Here is a 22015-nt window from a genome sequence, read left to right on the forward strand (position 1 = left end):
CTCACATAAAATCCTCAGACCGGAGTTGGAAAGCTGGTGGCGTCACACTCACCCAGCCTCTTAGCCAAGTGGCACGTCGATTCTCTTTCTACGATCGCTAACGCTACGAAAACTAGATAGATGTACGGGAATGACATTTGCTATCGACGGTCCACGTGATCAAGATCTGTTATTCTTATACATCTTTCTAGTTTTCGAAGCGTTAGCGATCGTAGAAAGAGAATCAACGTGCCACTTGGTTAGGGGGGCTGTTTATAATATAACGTCGGTTCTTATGCCGGTTCCCATTATTGTCAAAAATACCTGATCATTACAGATTCAAGCATTACCACCGTCTGCCCGTCGATCCGCATCGTCACAGAATTGGAGAGTGGTCTGGTGGGTCTAAGTCCCATATCTAATTTCCTTTATTAAAGTAGACTGTGACATTTGATTATTTTTATTATGTAATTTTGTTGATAGTTTAATTTAATTTTAATCAGACTGAAATAAGTACCTATTAATAATGTTAATGTTGGTATATTCTATAAAAAGTAAAAAAAAAACAAACGTATTACGTTAAACCACATACTCGTTTATGTATGATTTACACATGCATCATACAATCAACTGAGATCGTGGAGAAAAACGTGTTTTGCATAAAAAATGTGTAGAAAGGACATTTTTTCATTTGTTTAATCGTCATTTTAATGCTTGAATGTCTCATGTGATATAATCATTTAACTGATGGTCCAAGACGCGCTTAAATGAAAGAGGTGATGTTTGAGTAGAGGAATACAAAAAAGACAAATTAGCCAGTTAGGTAATAACTAGTCACGACCGAAGCCTACCATCAGACTAGTAGTGCTATTCGTTAACTATCTCTATCTTTCTCAGTCTATAGTATCGTGTTAGACAGAGAGAGATAGGGGTGAATTCAAAACTCGCACTTGCTAGTTATAAATATAACTACTACTTTAAGCCATTTTAGAAATGAAAATTCGACGCTGGGAAAAGTTCCTATGTAGATGTGGATAACGTGACACTGGTTGTAAGCTAAGGCGTGTGACAGCTTTTTTTTTTATTCTTTACAAGTTAGCCCTTGACTACAATCTCACCTGATGGTAAGTGATGATGCAGTCTAAGATGGAAGCGGGCTAACTTGTTAGGAGGAGGATGAAAATCCACACCCCTTTCGGTTTCTACACGGCATCGTACCGGAACGCTAAATCGCTTGGCGGTACGTCTTTGCCGGTAGGGTGGTAACTAGCCACGGCCGAAGCCTCCAGCAGCCAGACCTGGACAAATTAAGAAAATCTCAATCTGCCCAGCCGGGGATCGAACCCAGGACCTCCGTCTTGTATATCCACCGCGCATAGCACTGCGCCACGGAGGCCGTCAAAGCTACGACGTAGATAGCCAGAAATTTAGGCTAGACTAATTTATTCCATACCTCTGCCTGTCAAACTGGGTTAAAAGGTATTTCAAACTGCTCAAGAGAAATATCAACTGAGTATAGCGGTAGTAGGGTGTAGAACTTTATGCTTGTTTTATGATCATAATGTGTCTTTATTCACCGACTTCAAAAAAGGAGGAGGTACGAGTATACACTCAATTTGATGCGTCAGTTATTTTATGCTTGTCACCTTATAACTTCGTCATTTATTAACTAATTTTGAAGATTATTATTTTGTTTGAAAGAGTATTACTTCCAGATTGGTCCCATTAAATTTTTACGAAAATTGGTTCAGGATTTAATGTGTTAAAATCAGAATAACTGAAATTAGTGAATGAAATTGCCTATATTGTGGCGGGCGTGGCGTGGCGTCACTATGCTAGAACCTCAGACTAATTAGATAAAGACCTGCCTCGCAAGACATTATTTTTCTGACAACGTATATGATCAACGATCTTATGCGATTATAAACAATCATCTCTAAAGAATCGATGTTTCATAGTTTACAATCGTGTCCGTCTGTTAAAAACCTCCGTAAAAATACCTTTTTGTGTAGTTATATGGTGTAAAAAACGAACAAAAACTGCTAGTTTAGTATAAAATATGTATGAAATTTAAGCTAGTTTTCCTTAAAAAATGGCAGAAAATTTTGTTCGTGAACTTGGGTGCGATACTAGTCCGTATTTAATCTGAGGCTAGAACACACTGAAAACAGAAATATAAAATCTTTTTAACAAAAAAACTGAATCGACTTTAAAGATTAAAGTCGGTTCAATTGTTTTGTTAAAAATATTTTTTGTAGACTCATAAAAGTGATATGGCCATAAGTTCTTGTGGAGACTCACCAGCGCTATACACCAGAGTGGAAGCTCTTGCGGTGTTGGACCCAGCCAGCACCAGACACGTGTACTCCGCTGGGTCCTCAGACCGAGATACCAGCAGGGTGGATGTCACCCGCGCGAGGGAACTCGGGTTCGTGTCTATGATCTCGTTAGACTCTTTGTCGTACTGAAAAAAAAAAAACAATTTTAATGTTTGATGATGCGATACGTTTTTAAAAAAGGAAGTGCAGTGTTGATTGCAGGGAGCCGCCGGATGCTGGGGCTCGACACCGTCCAAGTCCATGCATTAGGCTTATGTCCAGCAATGAACGTCTACCGGCTCATAATGATGATGTTGAAATGGAATATGGATAGGAAGGATATGAACTCTGCCTGCGACTCCGGAGGGCGTGGGATCGAATCCGGTCCGGGACACGCACCTCCAACTTTTCACTTTCATTACAGAAATTAAATATCACGTGTCTCAAACGGAGAAGGAAAAACATCGCGAGAAACCTGCATACTAGAGAATTTTCTTAATTCTCCGCGTGTGTGAAGTCTGCCAATCCAGCTGGGCCAGCGTGGTGGTTTATTGGCCTAATCCCTCTCATTCTGAGAGGAGACTCGAGCTCAGCAGTGAGCCGAATGTGGGTTGATAACGAAAAAGGAAGTCCTGTTTTCGACCCGTATGTATGTTTGTACTTTCGTGACTCCATCATTCGCCGCCTAATGGCATCGCTTTGTTGGATAAAGCTACCAATAGGCCACTGAGGCTTAGCGTCTATTATTTAAGTTGCCGAGGATAAGGCATTCAAGGATTTCCTTGCATTCTCTGCAAAGTATTGCTCTTATAGGCAATGGTTTTCCATGACTTACCTACTACCAGATGGACCAATAATTCCTTGTTTACAAACTATAAGTATGAAACAAACTTACCTCATACACAGGGGCATCGTTTTTGAACCAGTGCACAGATGGCGCGGGTTCGGCCACCGCCTCGCAGGTTATTTCGAGAGTGGTGCCGGCATGGTGGGCGAGAGTCGCAGGCGGCCCGTTTATCAGTGTTACGAACGGCTTTCCTTTTCCAGTTGGTACTACTATAGAGGGATAAATTAAAAAAAATATATTAGGAGGTTTCAATATAATTGGATGTAGCGAAAAAAGATAATTTAAAACTTCAATTCGCTCACAAAGTTAACGATATACGGTGGTTTATAATTAACTACAAACTAACTAACGTGTATAGTTTAAACCTATTGTAATAATGGACTCCCCGCGTTTTCAGTCGTGTAGTCCCCATTCGCGTGGTAATACGGGGATAAAAATATAGCCTATGTTACTCGCAGATAATGTAGATTTACATTTGTGTAAGAACCTAAATTTTTTGACGGCCTCCGTGGCGCAGTGGTATGCGCTGTGGATTTACAAGACGGAGGTCCTGGGTTCGATCGAAGGGATTAAAAAAAAATATTGGTTAGACACTTTCGCCATTAGGTAACTATCGTCCTAACAGAGAGAACTACTGTATAATGTAATGTAAAATGATGGAAGCGGGCTAACTTGTTAGGAAAAGGATGAAAAATCTACACCTCTTTCGGTTTATACACAGCGTACCGGAACGCTAAATCGCTTGGCGGTAGGGTGGTAGCTACGGCCGAAGCCATCAGACAGACCTGGACGAATTAAGGAAACCTCAATCGGCCCAGCCGGGGATCGAACCAGGACATCCATTTTGTAAATCTACCGCGTTTACCACAGCGTCATGGAGGTCGTTATTGGTCAGTCAGGGTCACTACCTTAACCACCACTAACCACCACCCTACCACTAACTGCAACTTCGGCTTATCAAGAAGCAGTGTACTCACCATTAGGGTCGATGTGGTTGTCAATGTCCAGCAGTTTGTTATGCCTGTCAACGGTGGACGGGCGGCCCGCCACCAGCGCCACCGCGGCGAGAATCAAAACTAAATAATACATCGCTATTCGATATACAAATACTCTATTACTTTGTACGGGATGAGATTCTTGGTAACGGTTATTCTGAAACAAAAGAAATTTTACTTTAATGAAAGAAATTTTTTCTAAGCCCTCATTCGCACGAGAGTTTTTTTTAATTGACGTTCAAATACAGTACTGAGTAGTGTTTTAAAAACAGTCCGAAGTTAGAAGTGCTATCCACCGCGCATCCCATTGCGCGCAAGCCTCAATAGCTCAACGGTAAGATAGGGGGATCGAACCACGACTCATCACCGAGTGGTGGTTCGATCCCCGCCCCGTTGGTCTATTGTCGTACCCACTCCTAACACAGTCTAGTTAGAGGGGGATGGGAATATTGGTCATATTATAAAAGGTATGGCAAATGTTTTCAAAGCCGTCGGTGTCAGTCATTATATCATTGACATTAACGGTCAATGCAATTCAAACTTTAAGCCCGCCAACGCCATTTTTAGCAGTATGGCGGGTCTAAGCTATATATTCAATTTCTATAAGCAGAAAACCCTTGCCCTGTGTGTGCCTGATGTTGATGAAGTTTTTGACAGAGCAACCAAAAGACGTATCTTGGGTGTACGACAGAAAGGTCCGGAGTTCGATCCGGGTCTATTTAATATTTTATACAATGAAAAAATCATACAATAAAAAGCTACAATAGTTCAACGGTAAAGGGGCAATAAATCAATCAATATTCATTTATTTCAAAAAGGCTTAGTTTACAAGCTCTTTCGTAACGTCAGATATTCTTAAAATAATGGTGATAATAATTACTCGAAAACTTAAAATTAAAGTTACGAGGATTCCAAAGCGCCTTGGTCCGAGAGGACCAAGAGAGGGCGGACTCGTGGTTAGATTGGACTATTATCGTACTCACTCCTAACACAGTCTTTTCCGACGAAGGGTCATATTTAATAGATAATATGGCAAATATTCTTTAAATACTGCTTCGACCGTGCCCAGTTAGCAACGTATTGCCAAATGATTTAGCGTTCCGGTACGATAATGTATGGACACCGGTTAAGGGAATAAAGTGCATAAACCATCATCATCATGTTTATCAGTCTATTTCAACGACCCGAATACAGACATTCTTCTAACCATAGAGAATATTGAGCTTAAATCCACAAGGCGGCTCCAACACGAGTTGTGAGCCTTCCAAATTAGGGTGACTATCAAAGATGATTTATAGTTTTAGGGAAAGGCCTTACGCGCAAAATAATGTTTCATTTGATATTACGTTATTAAGCGACTTCGGAAAGGAAGAAATTCTCAAGTTCATTGGTTTGTTTTGTATGTACGATACCGCTTTGGAAAATTTTACCGATTATTCTGCGGGATTTAAATTTAAAAAAAAAACAGAAGAAAATTGAGATATAAACTTGAAAATTTTGTAAATAAAATAAATCATTTATTTTATTGATATAAAAATAAAAAAGGCACTTCTTAATTCTTCGGGGCATCCTCGCACAATTACTTTGTAAGCGATTAAATATATATATTAAAATACTTTTTTACCGGCTGACCATTTTAAAAAATAAATTTTGTCTACTAAGTTATTACGTACTTTGCCGACGAAATTAAACGAAAACATTTTATTTTATAGAAACAACATTGATATAGATATATTTATTTAAAGCAAATAAGTATAGTAAGTATTTTAAAGTAAAACAGTTAAAAACTATTCTTACGTGTTCTATTGTAATTATTAACCATTTTAAAACGTTAAATATTAACTAGAATTTACTTTTCTGTAGAACAAGGTGATTTTCTATTATTAACCAAAGGCAAAGGGACAGTAATAGACAGTTTGTATTGCATCATCTTTTTTTTTTACCGCAAACGCTTACCCACGGCAGCGTTTGTTAAAAAACCTTTTTTTATTTCATTCATTTGTACAACGCAGGTTAAAACTTATAATAAAAATTGGTAAATTTCATTAAAAACAATAATAAAAAATACAAAAAATTTAACTGTATTTACAAAAAAAAAAAAAAAAGAACTTACCTTTTAAAAAATACCGTGAAGGTTTTATTACACGCGCGAAAATATCTTTAAAAACCGATGCAATAAAAAAAATAATAATTTAATTAAATTATTGTGAATAGTAAAAAAAATACCGACCACAAATTAAAACTATTGCAAAAAAATTACGATTTCAAATCACAGTTTCAAAAATTTTTGAACGCAAAGTGAACGAGAAAAATGTTACAAGATCTAAATTTAAAAATTCGTTCGCACTTCACAGGAGCATTGGTAGGGACTAAATGTGCTGCCCAAGTACTACGGCATATATATAGGCGTCGCCGGATTGAATTCCAAATTGAAAAACGCACGCATATGACGCTATTTCTCTATGGTATTACAAGAGGGCGATAAGGTACGACGTAGAATCGTACGGTTCATTAACCAATCGTGTGATCGTATTCAAATATTTTAATTTAAACATTTTCTTATTATAACCGATATATTAGTGTTAGAATATTAGAAATATTTCAATGTAGACTCAAGGTTTGTTTAAAGTTTAGCACCGTCTGGGATAGATGGCGTTGTAATTTTTTAATTTGATCTGTCTAGCAATTTAAAAATTGTAAATGTCTTTGTACATTATTATGGAGGTTAACTTATACGCATATTTTGGGGCTAGGTAGTGATGTGTGTTTATGTTTATTTATTAAAAAAAATTACAGAGAGCGAAAGGAGGTGCTAAGCTAATAAGGTGCTATGGTATTGCTTAGCAAATATTCTTATTGAGATAGGAAGTTTTTTGTTATAATAATTATGTCATTGATATCATTATCAGCCGATGTACGTCCACTGGTGGACATAGTCTTCACGGACCTCCAAGCCAACGGTCTCGAGCCGCCTGAATCCAGCGGCTCCGTGTCATATTTTGACCCTAATTATAATTTCTAATTATTAACCGTTATTAATTTTTTTTTATTGTATTTTAATTGATCGACCGGTGACTCATTTTTTATGCAAAGGATCAGCCTGGCTATCCAACGCCAAACTGCCAGTTGCCACCAATCCACATGGGATTCATAACTTATACAAATATTAGGCTTTGAAGATAAATCTGAATAAGTTTCTTATTGTAAAATTTATCTAAAAAAATATATTTGCACTTCTTTTATTGATTGATTGAAAAATTATTGGATTTTGTGCATTCTTTTACGAAGAAGATACGATATAAAAAAAGTTTAATTTATGTTTATTTTCGAAAAGAAATTAAATTTAACTTATTGTATTACATGTCATTGTTACACGTGCAAATCGCATTCAATAACCTCTAATTTTTGTTTTATTAAAACTAGTCGTGTATTCTACGTAACAAGCATGTAATTTTCTAACTTGTAACTTGTAACTATCCGCATTTATAACAATTATTTAATTTTACTATTTAATTTTTTGTATGTATAATTTGAAATGTAATTAATCTTTACACTCGTAAATAATTAATTATCTTAGTTTAGTTCATTGTATCTCTCAAAGCGAATTTAACGTGATTCTTTTGAGAAAATAAAGATCTGAAACCATTAGGACAACCCGTGGCTTATTCCACCAACCCACATTGAAGCAGCGTGGTGGGTCTAGGCTCTATATACCCTTCTATAAGGCGGGAGGCTTGGCCCTGTAGTGGGCCGTTAAAATAGGCTGATAATAGAAATACAAAAAAATCAAATGCCACGCGTACGAATTCGCGTGTGTCCGATAGTGGCTCAATCAAACATCGCTTAGTAACAAAATGTTAGTTAAGGGGCTGTCTTTGAAGGGCTGAAAAAGAAAATATCTTTTAATTTTATTTTATTCTGAATTCACAGACAGACAAATAGCTCAATTAAGAAATAAGACGTTATAGTCTTATTTCTTAACAAGCGGCCGCCCGCGACTTCGTCCGCGTGGAATTCTGTTTTTCACAAATCCCGCGGAAACCATGGATTTTTCCCATGGTTAAAAAGTAGCCCATGTGTTAATGCAGAGTAAAATCTATTTCTATTCTGAATTTCAGCCAAATTGGTTTAGTAGTATCGGCGTTAAAAAGTAACAAATATCCATACAAACTTTTGCGTTTATAATATTAGTAGTATTATGACAAAAAGTTTCTCACGATGGCGCCAGATTCGTAAACCACCGATTGCCAGTTGATTACAACTAAATTAATGCCAAAAAATGTCTCCGAATTATTTCACCTCTACTAGCCATTTGACTCCTAAATGACCGGTCGTCCATCGTATCCGTTACGTGACATGTAAAAAATATAAAGTAAACCCACTAAGGGCAATAAGCGAGCACAGTATCATGCTCCGCGCGATAGAGGAATATAAAGATTTTTTAAATGGCTCACAACGGTAGATTAAAACCGCATACCCTGACTGTCGGCTTCTTCAACGCAGAATGGCTAGTGTTGAAGGTCTGGCTCATTTTTGCGCTAAGGCTGTCCATCGCGGAAATGCAGACAGTATTCTTGCCACCTTTCCTCGTGGGCACGATTTGTACCTCTATATGTACAAAATCATGCCCACGTGGAATCATCACCATTAGGGAACAACTATTTAATAGCCTGAGTTCCCTATTGTATTTCCTCAAAAAAAGTATTGTATAGATTTGTAAAATTAAGAAAAACTAAGTTAATTAAGTAATAAAATATATTTTTTTTAAGTTAAGCACAACCTGTGAAATAAAAAAAAGTGAAGTGTGATCACCTATTCACATTATTGTATTCTTCATTTATTTGCCGTCACGGCATTCTTATTTTTAAAATAATATATAGCCCAGTAGATATGACCTCTGCCTTCGATTCGGAGGGTGTAGGTTCGAATCCAATCCGGGGCATGCGCCTGGCTCCAATTTTTGAGTTATGTGCATTTTAAGAAATTAAATATCACGTGTCACAAACGGTGAAGGAAAACATCGTGAAGAAACCTGCATACCTGAGAATTTTCTCAATTCTCTTCGTGTCTGAAGTTTGTTAATGATGAATATATTCGTCGTCGTCGTCGTCGTCGTCGTCGTCGTTATCAACCCATATTCGGCTCACTGCTGAGCTCAAGTCTCCTCTCAGAATGAGAGGGGTTAGGCCAATGGTCCACCACGCTGGCCCAATGCGGATTGGCAGTCATCACACACGCAGAGAATTAAGAAAATTCTCTGGTATGCAGGTTTCCTCACGATGTTTTCCTTCACCGTTTGAGACACGTGATATTTAATTTCTTAAAATGAAAAGTTAAATAATTCATAAAAATAAGGAGGGCCCTTAACATTTAGTTTGCGTGAAGTAACGACGCTCGATTGTGTCAACCATCCAGCGAGTGTTCAATTGATCGTTTATCAACCTTGCAGCGCTTTTATCCTTTTGCACTTCCGACTGCAGTTGCCAACTGAACTTGGGTGGCTCTGATCAATGAACCATGAGAGCTTGCAGCTTGCGAATGCAAGCTCGTTTATTCCAAGTAAATAGGCTACATTGCCTAGTGCAGTGCAGATAATAAGTGAAGATCTATACTAATATTATAAAGCTGAAGTGTTTGATTGTTTATTAACTAACGGCCAGTTTTTTTCATCGCAAGTAACAGTCAAAGTAACGTCATAAATCAAAAGTGACGGTCTTATTCACTGAAAAACAAAGTCTTCTTTACTACTTACTACTTTTACTGTTACTTTAGCTTTACATGAAGAAACTTTTTTATAATATTAGTATAGAAAGAGACTATGGAGTTGTAGTAGAGTAGTTATTAGTATAGAAAGAGACTAGGGAGTTTTTGTGGTAGAAGAGATTTTTGCAACAATTTTTTTCCGCGGAAGCACTATCTCTGCTGTCAAGAAGCATTGCTGTATTCCCACCATTTCATTGATAAACCTTAAAAATAAAAAAGTTAAACCACAGTTATTCTTTTGTGTCCTTTGCGTTGAAATACCCGTACTGGCCTAGATAAATAAAACAAGAAGTATAGTGAAGTACTTACTATGGGTATTGAGTGAGATGTTATCACCTCTAGAGTGTTAATCGTATGGAAAGTCAAGGGGTTCAAAGTCCCAAGAGTCCCTTTGAAATCCAACTTAAACAGATCTAGGAATTTAATCATCATCATCATCGTGTGTACTTAGGAGTTAATACAGTATAAATACTTACCTACTTCCATGAGTGTTATTTAATAATTAATTAATTATGAAACACGGCTAAAACTCACGTGATATTAGATCGGAGTATGCCAGGTCAGTTTGGATCGTGCTGCGATGCGAGAACCAGCTCATGACTAAGGGCCCCGTATGGGTTCGAAACTAGTCGGGCATACTCCGACCTAATATCACGTGAGTTTTAGCCGTGTTTCATAATCAATTAATACCTACTTCCAGATTTCATTTCATAGACATTTTATGTATTATGAACGTAATCGTGTTTATAATATTCCAATCCAAACTTTTTACAAAGTAAATAGTTCTTTTTTATTGAAAAGTTGCGAGTGATTAATAAAATGTTTAACTTAAATTTCATTTTCCGGATATGAATGTATTGACCATAAATATTTTTCATACATTTCTATTCCAGGCTTCGAAAACTCGAGGTAGTTTCACCACTTACCAACTCCACAAAGTATAAATAGATCTGGACGATTTTTTTCACAGAGCTCTCTCACTGGAATCAGGAGTAAATTTTTCACAGAGCTCTTTCACTGGAATCAGGAGTAAAGAATAATATCTACCTACTTTCGCCACATTGATTTCATGAGAACAGGATCTTCGTGGCTAAAACCGCGTGGCACAGAATAATGTAATTGGAACTCTAGCAATAAACATCTCATCGTCCATATAAAGCAGTATCAAGAATTCCTCAAGGCTCCGAATACACGAGGATAAGAAAAAAAAATGCAAAATGTGGCCTGAATCGATTTCCAAAATGTCATTGAATTTCAGATGTATAATTGTATATTAATCGATACGGTCATTTCGATATTCGCACTCTAAGCATCGATTTCTTGGAATTTGGTATTCTTGGTTGAATAAAACAATATCAAATTCGGTGGCTGACCCTTTTACCCGACTAAACAAAGGATAATAATGTGCTCAACACTGGAAATTCCTCATTGCCTGAAGACATAATTCTTTGAACAGTCCGTGCCAGTGATGACCTATGGTTACGAGCATTGACATTTTATAGCTTGGCAAGTTCGTTCGTAACACTCTCGATGGTCCGCGCAGGCCGGGAGGCGTGTAGCGATGAATGAAAAACCCACGGCTGATGCACTTCCCTTCCCCGCACGCACGATTTTACACCCGCTCAGTCTTTCACCCCGTCGCCCGCATATCATGGGAGTGTCATCAATGAACTTGCCAAGCTATAGTTTTAAGACTTATTAGCGACCAAGTCTCGGAACCATAGATCTCATAGTATATGGGTCTCATAAGAAAGCTCAGAGTCACACAGCGGGCGATGGACCGAACCATTCTCGGAGTATCTATGATAGTTTTGAATTTGATTAGTAAATTTAAATAAAAATGGAAGGGGTTTGAAATGAAATAGGGGTTGAAAGCTTTATTTTTAAATCGTCCTCTAGTCCCTAATATTTTTAATGTGATTTGCCGATATTTTTAGGTATTTCTGCTTTAAATTCTATATACTTTTATCTCGTTATTTGTCTGTCCTGTAAATGTTAGTCTCGGCGTTTCAGCCGGGGCGTGGTCTGACCGGACGCTATCGTAGATGAAGGTGAAAAGTAAAGTAAAGCTATTCAAATTCTATTCATTCCAATTTCCGGTTATCGCCATCTGTGTGCCCTTACTAAGATATAACATCTCGATTTTAAGTACTCTTATCTATACTTCTTTACTAATATATAAAGCTGAAGAGTTTGTTTATTTGTTTGTTTGATTGAACGCGCTAATCTCAGGAACTACTGGTCCGATTTGAATGATTGTTTTAGTGTTAGATAGCCCATTTATCGAGAAAGGTTAGGTTAGGTTAGGCTATATATTATCCCCGTATTCCTACGGGAACGGCGGCTAGTATATTTATAAATTGTCTTTTTAATTCTCTTGCTTACAAAGCCCGTCTATATAGCAAACCAAAGCTGGGATGAAATAAAGCATTTTAAGTCCTAGTGGAAAAAATACTTTTTTCAACTTCAAAAAGGAGGAGTTTCTCAAGTTGACTGGCTAGTTTTTTTGTTTTTTTTTTTACTTTTGTACACCGATTACTCGTTTCATTTACATACGAGTATTTAACTTTATTTTCCATTCTACCGATTCTGATTATTTAGAGTCAATAGAAAAGATCTTGTTCCATTACCAATCAAGAATAAAATGCTTTTCTGTTTTATGACACAGTGCCTAACAGGGTGTAATATATTCAACGATAAAGTCTAATCTTTGTTCATGACTAGCTGACGCTGCGCGGTTTCACCCGCATGGTTCTCGTTCCCGTAAGAATATGGGGATAATATATAGCCTATAGCCGATAAGATATAGATAAGATGAAAGAATTTTTCAAATCGAACCAGTAGTTTCTGAGATTAGCGCGTTTAATCAAACAAACAAACTATTCAACTTTATAATATTAGTATAGATTTTACTAATTTTTGATATTTATTTGATACTTAGATATTTTTTTAGACTCTGTGCATGCGATCTGCCATGACACATTTAGCTGGAATAAATTATTATAAACTGATAGTAATCATTTGATTATGTAATTCCTATTTATTGAAACTGATAATACAAGTACATTTTCGATCCTTTCTCGTTTACCCGTAGTAAGGAATCTGATATGAAATTACAATACAACCCCGCCGTGCAAAATAAAATTCATTGAAATGTAGAATACGATCAACTCACGTACGTTTATACAGCATCTGTGCAATTATGTGACACAAAAAACGAAGTGCGATTTTGCGAATAAGTTTATATTTTAATTTTAAAGTTGGAGGAAAAATCGAGAATGTCTTATATTACCTACACAGCTAATTTTGCATAAGTATAGAATTTAATAGAATAGAATATATTTTTATTTGCCATAAATATATTTTATTTTGCTGACAAGTTAAGTAATAAACGAAACAAACAGAATATACATAAATCTATATGGTCGTGGACAAAAAAGGTGTCCACATCAGCACGATGCCACAGCGAGCTGTGGCGCTGATTTTCAGGTGAAACCTTGTGTGTAACTGCCCCATCTGAGGCACTTGGCGAATTCATTGACTAAGGCCTAGAACAATAGTCACGTTGGATTTTTTTAAATCTTAGAGAGACGGCACTGCAATCCTCATCGCTGATCCTATCCTACAGTTACTGAGTCTTGCGCGGTTCTAGACTTTTGCAATTTAATGAATTAGCTGATCATATTCTACATAATAATACTTCGTCCGCGTGGAATTTAGTTTTTCACAAATCCCTCGGGAACCTTGGATTTTTCTTAGATAAAAAGTAGCCTATGTGTTATTCCAGGCTCAATACTAAATTTCAGCTAATTCGATTCAGTAGTCGAGGCGTGAAAGAGTAACAAACTTTCACATCATCAAAATCATCAGTTTTCGCAAATCTCAGGAAACTATGGAATTTTCGGGATAAAAAGTAGCCTATTTGTTAATCCAGAGTAAAATCTATCTCCATTCCAAATTTCAGCTAAATCGCTTTAGTAGTAGCGGCTTTAAAGAGTAACATACATCCAAACATCAATACAAACTTTCGCGTTTATAATATTAGTAGGACTATAAGGAGCTTTGAGAGGTGAAAGATACAGAATTAAGAAACAGTAATTTTATAGAAATAACATTGTCTTGAGCTGCTGGTATCCAGCGGCTCCCTCTAACCCACTTTCCCTTTCCCTGTAAACCGTAAGCATCGAAACTAGTGAAGGATCGATCAACTGCGCTTTCCAGTATGGGGTTGCCACTCCAGCACTTTGAGGCTGCAGTGCCCATCGCCTCTTTGAACTTTGTTCTGTAAGCGTTACCGCATCAGTTGTTCTGCAGATCGTACCTTTCTGATTTGATAACGCAGAGGTACGAGAGTGATACTCCGAGCACAGATCTCTATTGCCAGCTGAGATGCTCTGAGCTTTCTAATGGAGCTCGATCAAATGTCACATCTATGGTTATAACTGACAACACGCACATTTTGAGGACTTTTGTCGTTAGACAGGCACTGAGGAATTTTGGGAACGATGTCATGAAATTTCTCGCGTTGATTGCTTAGGCCAATTTTCAACGCCCAAAATTGAAAATGCAACACTGCTCGATAAAAAAGCGTCATGTTTTAAAAACGCTGTCGTGTGAACATGTACTTGGGAATTCATTTGTTGCGAATGAGGGATTAGGGTAGTGTCAACCCTATACAGGACTTTATTGGACAGACACTCGATTATCATCATCATCATCATCATCATTATCATCATGTCAGCCGAAGGACGTCCACTGTAAGACATAAGCCTTTTATAAGGACTTCCAAACAGCACGATACTGAGCCATCTGCATCCAGCGAATACCTGCGACTCGCTTGATGTCGTCAGTCCACCTGGTGGCTCGATTAGGTACTACTATTTTTTCAAGAAACGTATTCTTGAAAAAATTGTACATACACAAGATACTCTATCTTTTTCATGTATCTTTTGCATTATTCAAACGGTTGACACATTAGCAATATTTCTTTGCGACGGTATAAATATTTTACATAATCATATTACGTAATTCAAAAAAAGAGATACAACCAAATTACAAATTCCAATCACACAAAACCAAAGGTTACATAATGTATGAAAATCAGAAATCATGGGATAAAAAGTGTGACTGAATTTCAATATCGTTTTGTTTCCTACTTTTTGGCAAAATTTTAACCGACTCCAAAAAATACAACAACTTTTTTTTATTATTTTAATCTATATTTTAAGAGATTTTTGAGTTGCTCCATCTGCATCCATTCTTGACCTAATGCTAATTAAAAATTGTCCATTAAACATTGAATTTAATTTTATTAAATTAAATTCAATGTTTAATGGACATAATGTGATTAATATACCAATCAAGCATTTTGTTAGGCACATTTCCCTAGAAAATTGAAAATAAAATTCTCTTTAAATATTGTTGGGAGAAAAAATAACTACCTAGTTCATACTTTTCATAGACGACTGAAGCTACGGACGAAGCCAAGTTATTTAGGGCGTGACTACACCATCAATTAGAAGATATTTTCAATTATTAGATATATTATTGTGTAAAATAAAAATTTGAGTTAATGCACGACCATAAACACGCAAAAATGAGATATAGTGATTTTCCATGAGTTTTAAATTTTAAATTCAAACTTTTCAGAAAATCACGTAATCGGATCAATTCGGTAATACTTACGTACTGTATAATAATGCGGTAATAATTTGACAAACACAACGTGAGGAATAGGAAATGGCTTTACACGTTTTCTTTAAGACTTATAACGATTAATAATTCAAGTCAATAAAATGACAAGTGTAATTGTCACTGAAATGTCATTTTACTGACTGGAATTAATGGAATTAATAATATACAATACTATACTAATATTTTAAAGAGATAAAGTTTGTAGTATTGTAGGGGTAATCTCTGGATCTACTGAACCGATTTTGAAAATAATTTTATCACTAGAAAGCTACTTTATTTGTGAGTGTCGTAGGCTATATTTTATGTCCGTATTCTCAACGAAAAGGGAACTACGCGGGTGAAACCACCGGCTAGTAATAAGGCCATCTTGTACATTAGTACTCCTGCTTACAACATAAGTGAATTGCGTGTAGAAACTGACACACAAAATTCGACGTAACGCCTCAATGGCACGAGAGTATTTTTAACGGACGTTAAAAAAGCGTTACAACAAATGCACTCCCAAATATATGTTCACTCGACAGCGTTTTTAAAACAAGACGCTTTTTTATAGAGCAGTGTTGTATTTTCAATTTTGGGCGTTGGAAATAGACCGTGAATTAAAATAAGAACGTAAATAAAAACGCTAACGCTGGGTTTAAACGAATCGCTTTTTTAACTTTCGTGCGAATGAGGACTGAGGCACTGAGGCAAGCCCTTGACACAAGGAATACGCACATTCGATTTGTCTACGCATACAACGTCACGTACGCATTATCTACCGTTATCTAGCGATACAAAGATTACGCAAGAGGAAAACTATTAGGAAATATGTTATCCTTGTACAAAAAAAGATATCTAATATATAAAATTCTCATGTCGGTGTTTGTTACCAAACTTTAAGTCAATTTGTCTGCCTATTGGATAGGTTAGTACAAGGAACGGTGGAGAGTGCAAGAGCACGTGGCAGGTTACCAATGCGCTGGACTGACCAAGTAAAAACCGCTCTTCATGGATCGCTCCACGAATGTGCTAGGAGAGCCTCACTACGGGAGGAATGGATCAAATGAATGATGAATGAAAGAGAAGGAAATGAATGAAGGAACGGATAAAGCGCTTGGATGCAATTCGATCAGCTTCCACATTCACACAAAAAGTAAAACTATAAGAAATGTTATCATCAATTGTAAATTATAATACTGTATGATTTTTTAAAAAGAGCAACTGTTGAGTTTCTTGCCGGTTTCTTCTCAGCAGAACCTGCCTTCCGAATTGGTGGTAGAATCTTTACAAAGTCAACTGACGTGTCAAAAGTGCTTGTAAACTGAGCCTACTTGAAATAAATGATTTTTGATTTTGATTTTGATTTTAATGGCGACGGCTAGTGAGGCTTGCCACCAAATGACGAACACGACCACTCTGTTAAGAGTGTAACGACAAAGAATTGGGTAGCTCTGAGAATCGGCCCACATTTATTTTCATACCTATAAGTAATATTTTTTTACCCAAATAACCCCTACAAATAGTTTTTATGGCAAAGCAACGTCTGCCGGGTCAGCTAGTTGAATCATATAATTTGACATAATTATGAATAAATAAGATATTGTTATGCTTTTTTTTATTCTTTACAAGTTAGCTCTTGACTACAATCTCACCTGGTAGTGAGTGATGATGCAATCTAAGATGGAAGCCGGCTAACTTGTTGGGAAAAAGATAAAAATCCACACCCCTTTTGAGTTTCTACACGACACCGTACCGGAACGCTGAATCGCTTGGCCTCATTGGCGGTACGGTGGTAAGTAACTAGCCACAGCCGAAGCCTCCCACCAGCCAGACAGAAAATCTCAAGGGTATGTATAGGGTTGTAGGGTTAAGTAGCTCCTTTAAAACATCAGAATCAGAAAACATTAAATTTCATACAAGAAACATTAAATTTAGTTATACAAAGATGTTCTTATGAATTAGGTAACAATGTTTCACCATTAATAGGTATACAAATGTTTAATTAATAAAATTAAAATTATATAAGTTAAAATTAAATGACATTAAGTTTAAAAGAAATATAATTATAACTATTTTTTGAAGTATCAGCAAAGTATATATTTATAATCAGTACCTCATTGGTGCAGTGGTAATCGCATGTGGCTTTGGACCGCGACTTCTTGGGTTCGAATCCTGGGTCATGGAATATATACTGATGTTTTCTTTATTCTTAAAAACTTTTAGTTTTTAACAACTTTGACGGCCTCCGTGGCGCAGTGGTATGCGCGGTGGATTTACAAGACGGAGGTTTTGGGTTCGATCTTCGGCTAGGCCGATTGAGGTTTTTTTTTAATTGGTGCAGGTCTGGCTGGTGGGAGGCTTCGGCCGTGGCTAGTTACCACCCTACCGGTTAAGACGTTCTTACCATCAGGTAAGATTGTAGTCAAAGACTAACTAACTAACTTGTATAGAATAAAAAAACACTGTCGTCCATTTTGTGCCGTGACAACGTTACTTGATTTAATAAACGTCAGACTAATTGTCATCAAATATTTTTTGACAAACGCTCCATCTGATAAAGAATTTGTTAACGTGACGCCATGAAACACACCATAATGGCCGACAGGCGTTTTGGCTCGTATTTAAAAAAAAATAAAATAAAAATCTCAAAAAAAAAACATGATGAATTTTCTTCAGTCTAGTAGAACGATAATGAACAATTTAAGTCTATTTAAAAAATAAAAGTGTCAACTAGCCTATTGAATTATTGCATTGAAAATGTATCTAAATTTATATATACTACAACCTGTCTTGATGAATACTGTTTACCAACAAAGAATTTAGAAATGAAGGTAGAAAAGGTCATTTCATAACTTCTTCTATGGAGTAGTAATAGTTATTTCCGCTCGTGTTGTTCTCCCTGCCCAACCAAAATTGGCATGACTACTATGAAGCTTTCGATACCTGTTCTAATTTAGAAGTTGCTGCAGTAATTTTACCATGTTGTAAAAAATGTTAATTAACTTGTACACTGAATAGCCGTCTACTGTAAATAGCTAAAAGTTTCCTAGTTTTTAATAAAATAAAAGTAAGAATAAACAGCTTCGTATCAAAGTCATTAATGAAGTGGTTTTGTTTACAAAATCTTTCGTCGGCGCATGCTTATTTTCCTGTTCAAAATGTAAACAATTTGCTGTAAATGTTTTACTTTTTGAGAATAGACTCGTGGCGTTGAGAGATTCTGCGATACATCTGCGTCGAATGTAAACATCGATTGATTTGGTTATTGATTAGTTGTGGGGCTATGAAACAGGCGGTACAGTCATACCTGTAGCGTTGTTCAGCAAGAACCAAACCAAACCAAGATGCGTTTATCATATTTTGAGACGATAAGACAAGAGAAAGACAAATGCCGACCAATACTGGTTGAGTCCAAAATATTGCTCTGTCTTTACAGGCCCAAAATCAGGCTTTACAAAATCACCCGCCCCACAAATTTTTTATAAATATTTCCAGAATTGTCCCAAAAAAAAATGCTAATTGGGTGCTAAACTTACTGTGTAAAAAGAGTTTTTCGGGTTGCATGTTTTACAGTTTTCGAGATACTAAAATACGGTCAAGCTTTTATTCATTTTTTATCGGTCTGTCTGTTTGTCTGGGCTAATTTCTGGATCGACTGAATCGATTTAAATGGGACTTTCGTACTTATTAATATTACGATTGACTGGTAAGTAGAGGAGGTTATAGTACAACATATAGGCTATTTTCTTTATCCTTGGTTAAAAACCATGCTCCTACTATCGGTAAGTGCGGTAGTTAACTATGGCTTTGGAAGGCAGTAGATTTCTACGGTCCAGATTCTCAATAGTCCAAATTATAAAACGTAACTTTTTGATATCTTCTGCAGGACATCATGAGGAATCATTTATTCAGTCGCCAGATCCTTAGCTTCGAAAAATTCCTTAGATAGAGACCCTTGAAGTTTGATCTGTAACGGTATTTTACGAATGGATGCCGCGAAAGATTAGTGAAAAAATAATTTCACGCAAACGAAGCGTGCCTCCGCTAGTTTATAATATTTACAATATTTAGCTCTGCTACTTTAATAGCCCGACAACACCGACGAAAGTTAAAATTTCCATTGAGTTTGAAATTCTAAACAGAGTACCTATTCCGGTCACGTGGCTTTATTTAAAAGAAAGCACAATTTATGCCGAACCGAGCTAATAAACATAACGTAGAAGAAACCATAAAATAAGAAAATATACTCGCTTCGAAAGGTGTAAGTATAGTAATAGCCCATCGGTTAATTAGTTGAATTCCATTATCATGGATGGATGATTATCATCATCATCATCATCATCAGTCGATGGACGTCCACTGCTGGACGTAAACCTCCTTTAATGGACCTCCAAACACCACAGTTTCAAGCCGCCAACGTCCAGCGGCTCCCAGTAACCTACCAAGTGGGGGATCGACCAACACAGCGCTTTCTGGGGCATGGATTGGGACACCAATATACATCGGCTCTTCGAAATATGTGTCTTCAGTGCCTCTCCAGTTTGGTGATTTGCTGAACTATGTCAGTGATTTTGATTCTACTGTGGATCTACTCATTTCTGATTCGATCTTGCAGGTATACGTCACTCTATCGCCCACTGAGTGACTCTGAGCTATTGAGGCTCATACTCGTAGTTAGCAGCCAAGAATCCGTAGGTCATCACTGGCACGCACTGGTCGAAATAGATTTACGGTAGCTTTCAGTTAAGTCTTCGAGCTGAAACCTTCATTGAAATATTCTTTGGGACCGAATCCGGTGGCGGTTCACTGCCAATATTCAAGCAGCTGCTTTTTTCAAAGAATATTTGCCTTAAACATGACCAATATTCCTATCCAATTAGTCTGAAAAGACTGTAATAGGAGTGGGTACGAAAATAGTCCATCGGGCGGGGATTGAACCAGTACCTCTTGGTGATAACTCTTCGCCTCTGAGCTATTGCGGTATACTTTTGTTAGCACACAGTGTAACGTGGATGTTATTAGACACTTGATACCTTCCGTGCAAACTATTTATTCCTGGCACCAGCTTTTAGCGCTAACTGATTACTAAATTAGAGAACTATGCAATATTTTGAAAACAACATCCATACTCGAAACGTTCTAATTTGAACGGAATTTGTCTGTTTATATTATGTTTTCATTAGCTAAAACACGTGTTACATTAATTAACTAAAGGTCGTTCCCTATGTAGCTTTTTTAACTCTACAAGTTAGCTCTTGACAATCTCACCTGATAGTAATTGATGATGCAATCTAAACTAAAAACAGCCTTATTTGTGAGGCGTAGGATGAAAATCCACACCGATTTCGGTTTCTACACGACATCGTATCGAAACGCTAAATCGGTTGACAGTACGTGTTTTGCCGGTAGCGTGGTAACTATAGCCTGACCTGGACTAAATAAGAAAATCTCAATCGGCCCAGTCAGGGATCGAACACAGGACCTCCGTCTAGTATATATAAGGATCACAGGGAGTTAGACTTGAGTCCTAAAATTTCTCATTTAGGCTCGTGATCCGATACCACAGAGTCGAATGCTCAAACCTGCATACCAGAAAATTTTCTTAATTCTCTGCGTGTGTGAAGTCTGCCAATCCGCATTGGGCCAGCGTGGTGGACTATTAGCCTAACCCGTCTCATTCTGAGAGGAGACTCGAGCTCAGCAGTGAACCAAATATTGGTTGACAATAATGATGAATGATAGGATAGCTTGGCAACTTCGTTTGTCAGCCCGATGGTCAGCGCGGGTCGGGGGGCGTGTAGCGATGAATGAAAAACCCACGACTGATGCACCTCACTTCCCCACACGCACAATTTACACCCGCGCAGCCTTTCAAAAGTCCTTAAATGACATCGCGATTGCGTCCTACAAAATAAATTTATCTCGCAAACAAAAATAAAAGCTCGATACAATCGGAAAAATCCGTTTTGTATACCTAATAGTCAATACATTTACAGTAACCTGAATATATGAATCGATTTAAAAATATTCCTCACATTGTTTTACCTCCAGTAAGAAGGTCGTGTGGAAGATTTGATATAGGAGTTTTTTATAAGGCAGCCTTGACGAGAGACTTGTCTAGTATTCAGATCTAGAAGCGTCAAATATTTAAGGCGTATATTCACAACCTCACATTACAAAGAAAGAAACAGATCTACAGTTCGTTTCATGTAGGATGTTTTTTGGCTGGTGGGAGGCTTCCGTCGTGGCTACCACCCTACTGGCAAAGACGTACCGCCAAGCGATTTAGCGTTCCGGTACGATGCCGTGTAGAAACCGAAAGGGGTGTGGATTTTCATCCTCCTCCTAACAAGTTAGCCCGCTTCCATTGTTTGATTGTAGTCAAGGGCTAGCTTGTAAAAAATAAAAAAAAAAAATAGGATGGTGCGGGCGACAGT

General features: G+C 37.2%; 1 protein-coding gene across 2 annotated transcripts in view; it reads right to left on the minus strand.

The window, feature by feature from the left end:
• LOC112048271 (neural/ectodermal development factor IMP-L2) overlaps positions 1 to 22015 on the minus strand; it is a 69607-nt gene that overhangs the window by 5380 nt on the left and 42212 nt on the right. Inside the window, exons 1-4 of one of the 2 annotated variants that reach the window (XM_024085748.2) lie at positions 6253 to 6514; positions 4122 to 4296; positions 3193 to 3353; positions 2281 to 2443 (exon numbers count right to left, since the gene is read on the minus strand). In XM_024085748.2, the coding sequence (XP_023941516.1) occupies positions 2281 to 2443; positions 3193 to 3353; positions 4122 to 4233 (436 nt within the window). In that variant the 5' untranslated portion in view covers positions 4234 to 4296; positions 6253 to 6514. Of the gene's footprint in view, positions 1 to 2280; positions 2444 to 3192; positions 3354 to 4121; positions 4297 to 6252; positions 6515 to 22015 lie in introns of those variants that run through there. The other variant, XM_024085749.2, reaches the window with a different exon arrangement.

Source organism: Bicyclus anynana, chromosome 18 (assembly GCF_947172395.1).
Source record: "Bicyclus anynana chromosome 18, ilBicAnyn1.1, whole genome shotgun sequence".
In the NCBI taxonomy this organism is placed as follows: Eukaryota; Metazoa; Arthropoda; class Insecta; order Lepidoptera; family Nymphalidae; genus Bicyclus; species Bicyclus anynana.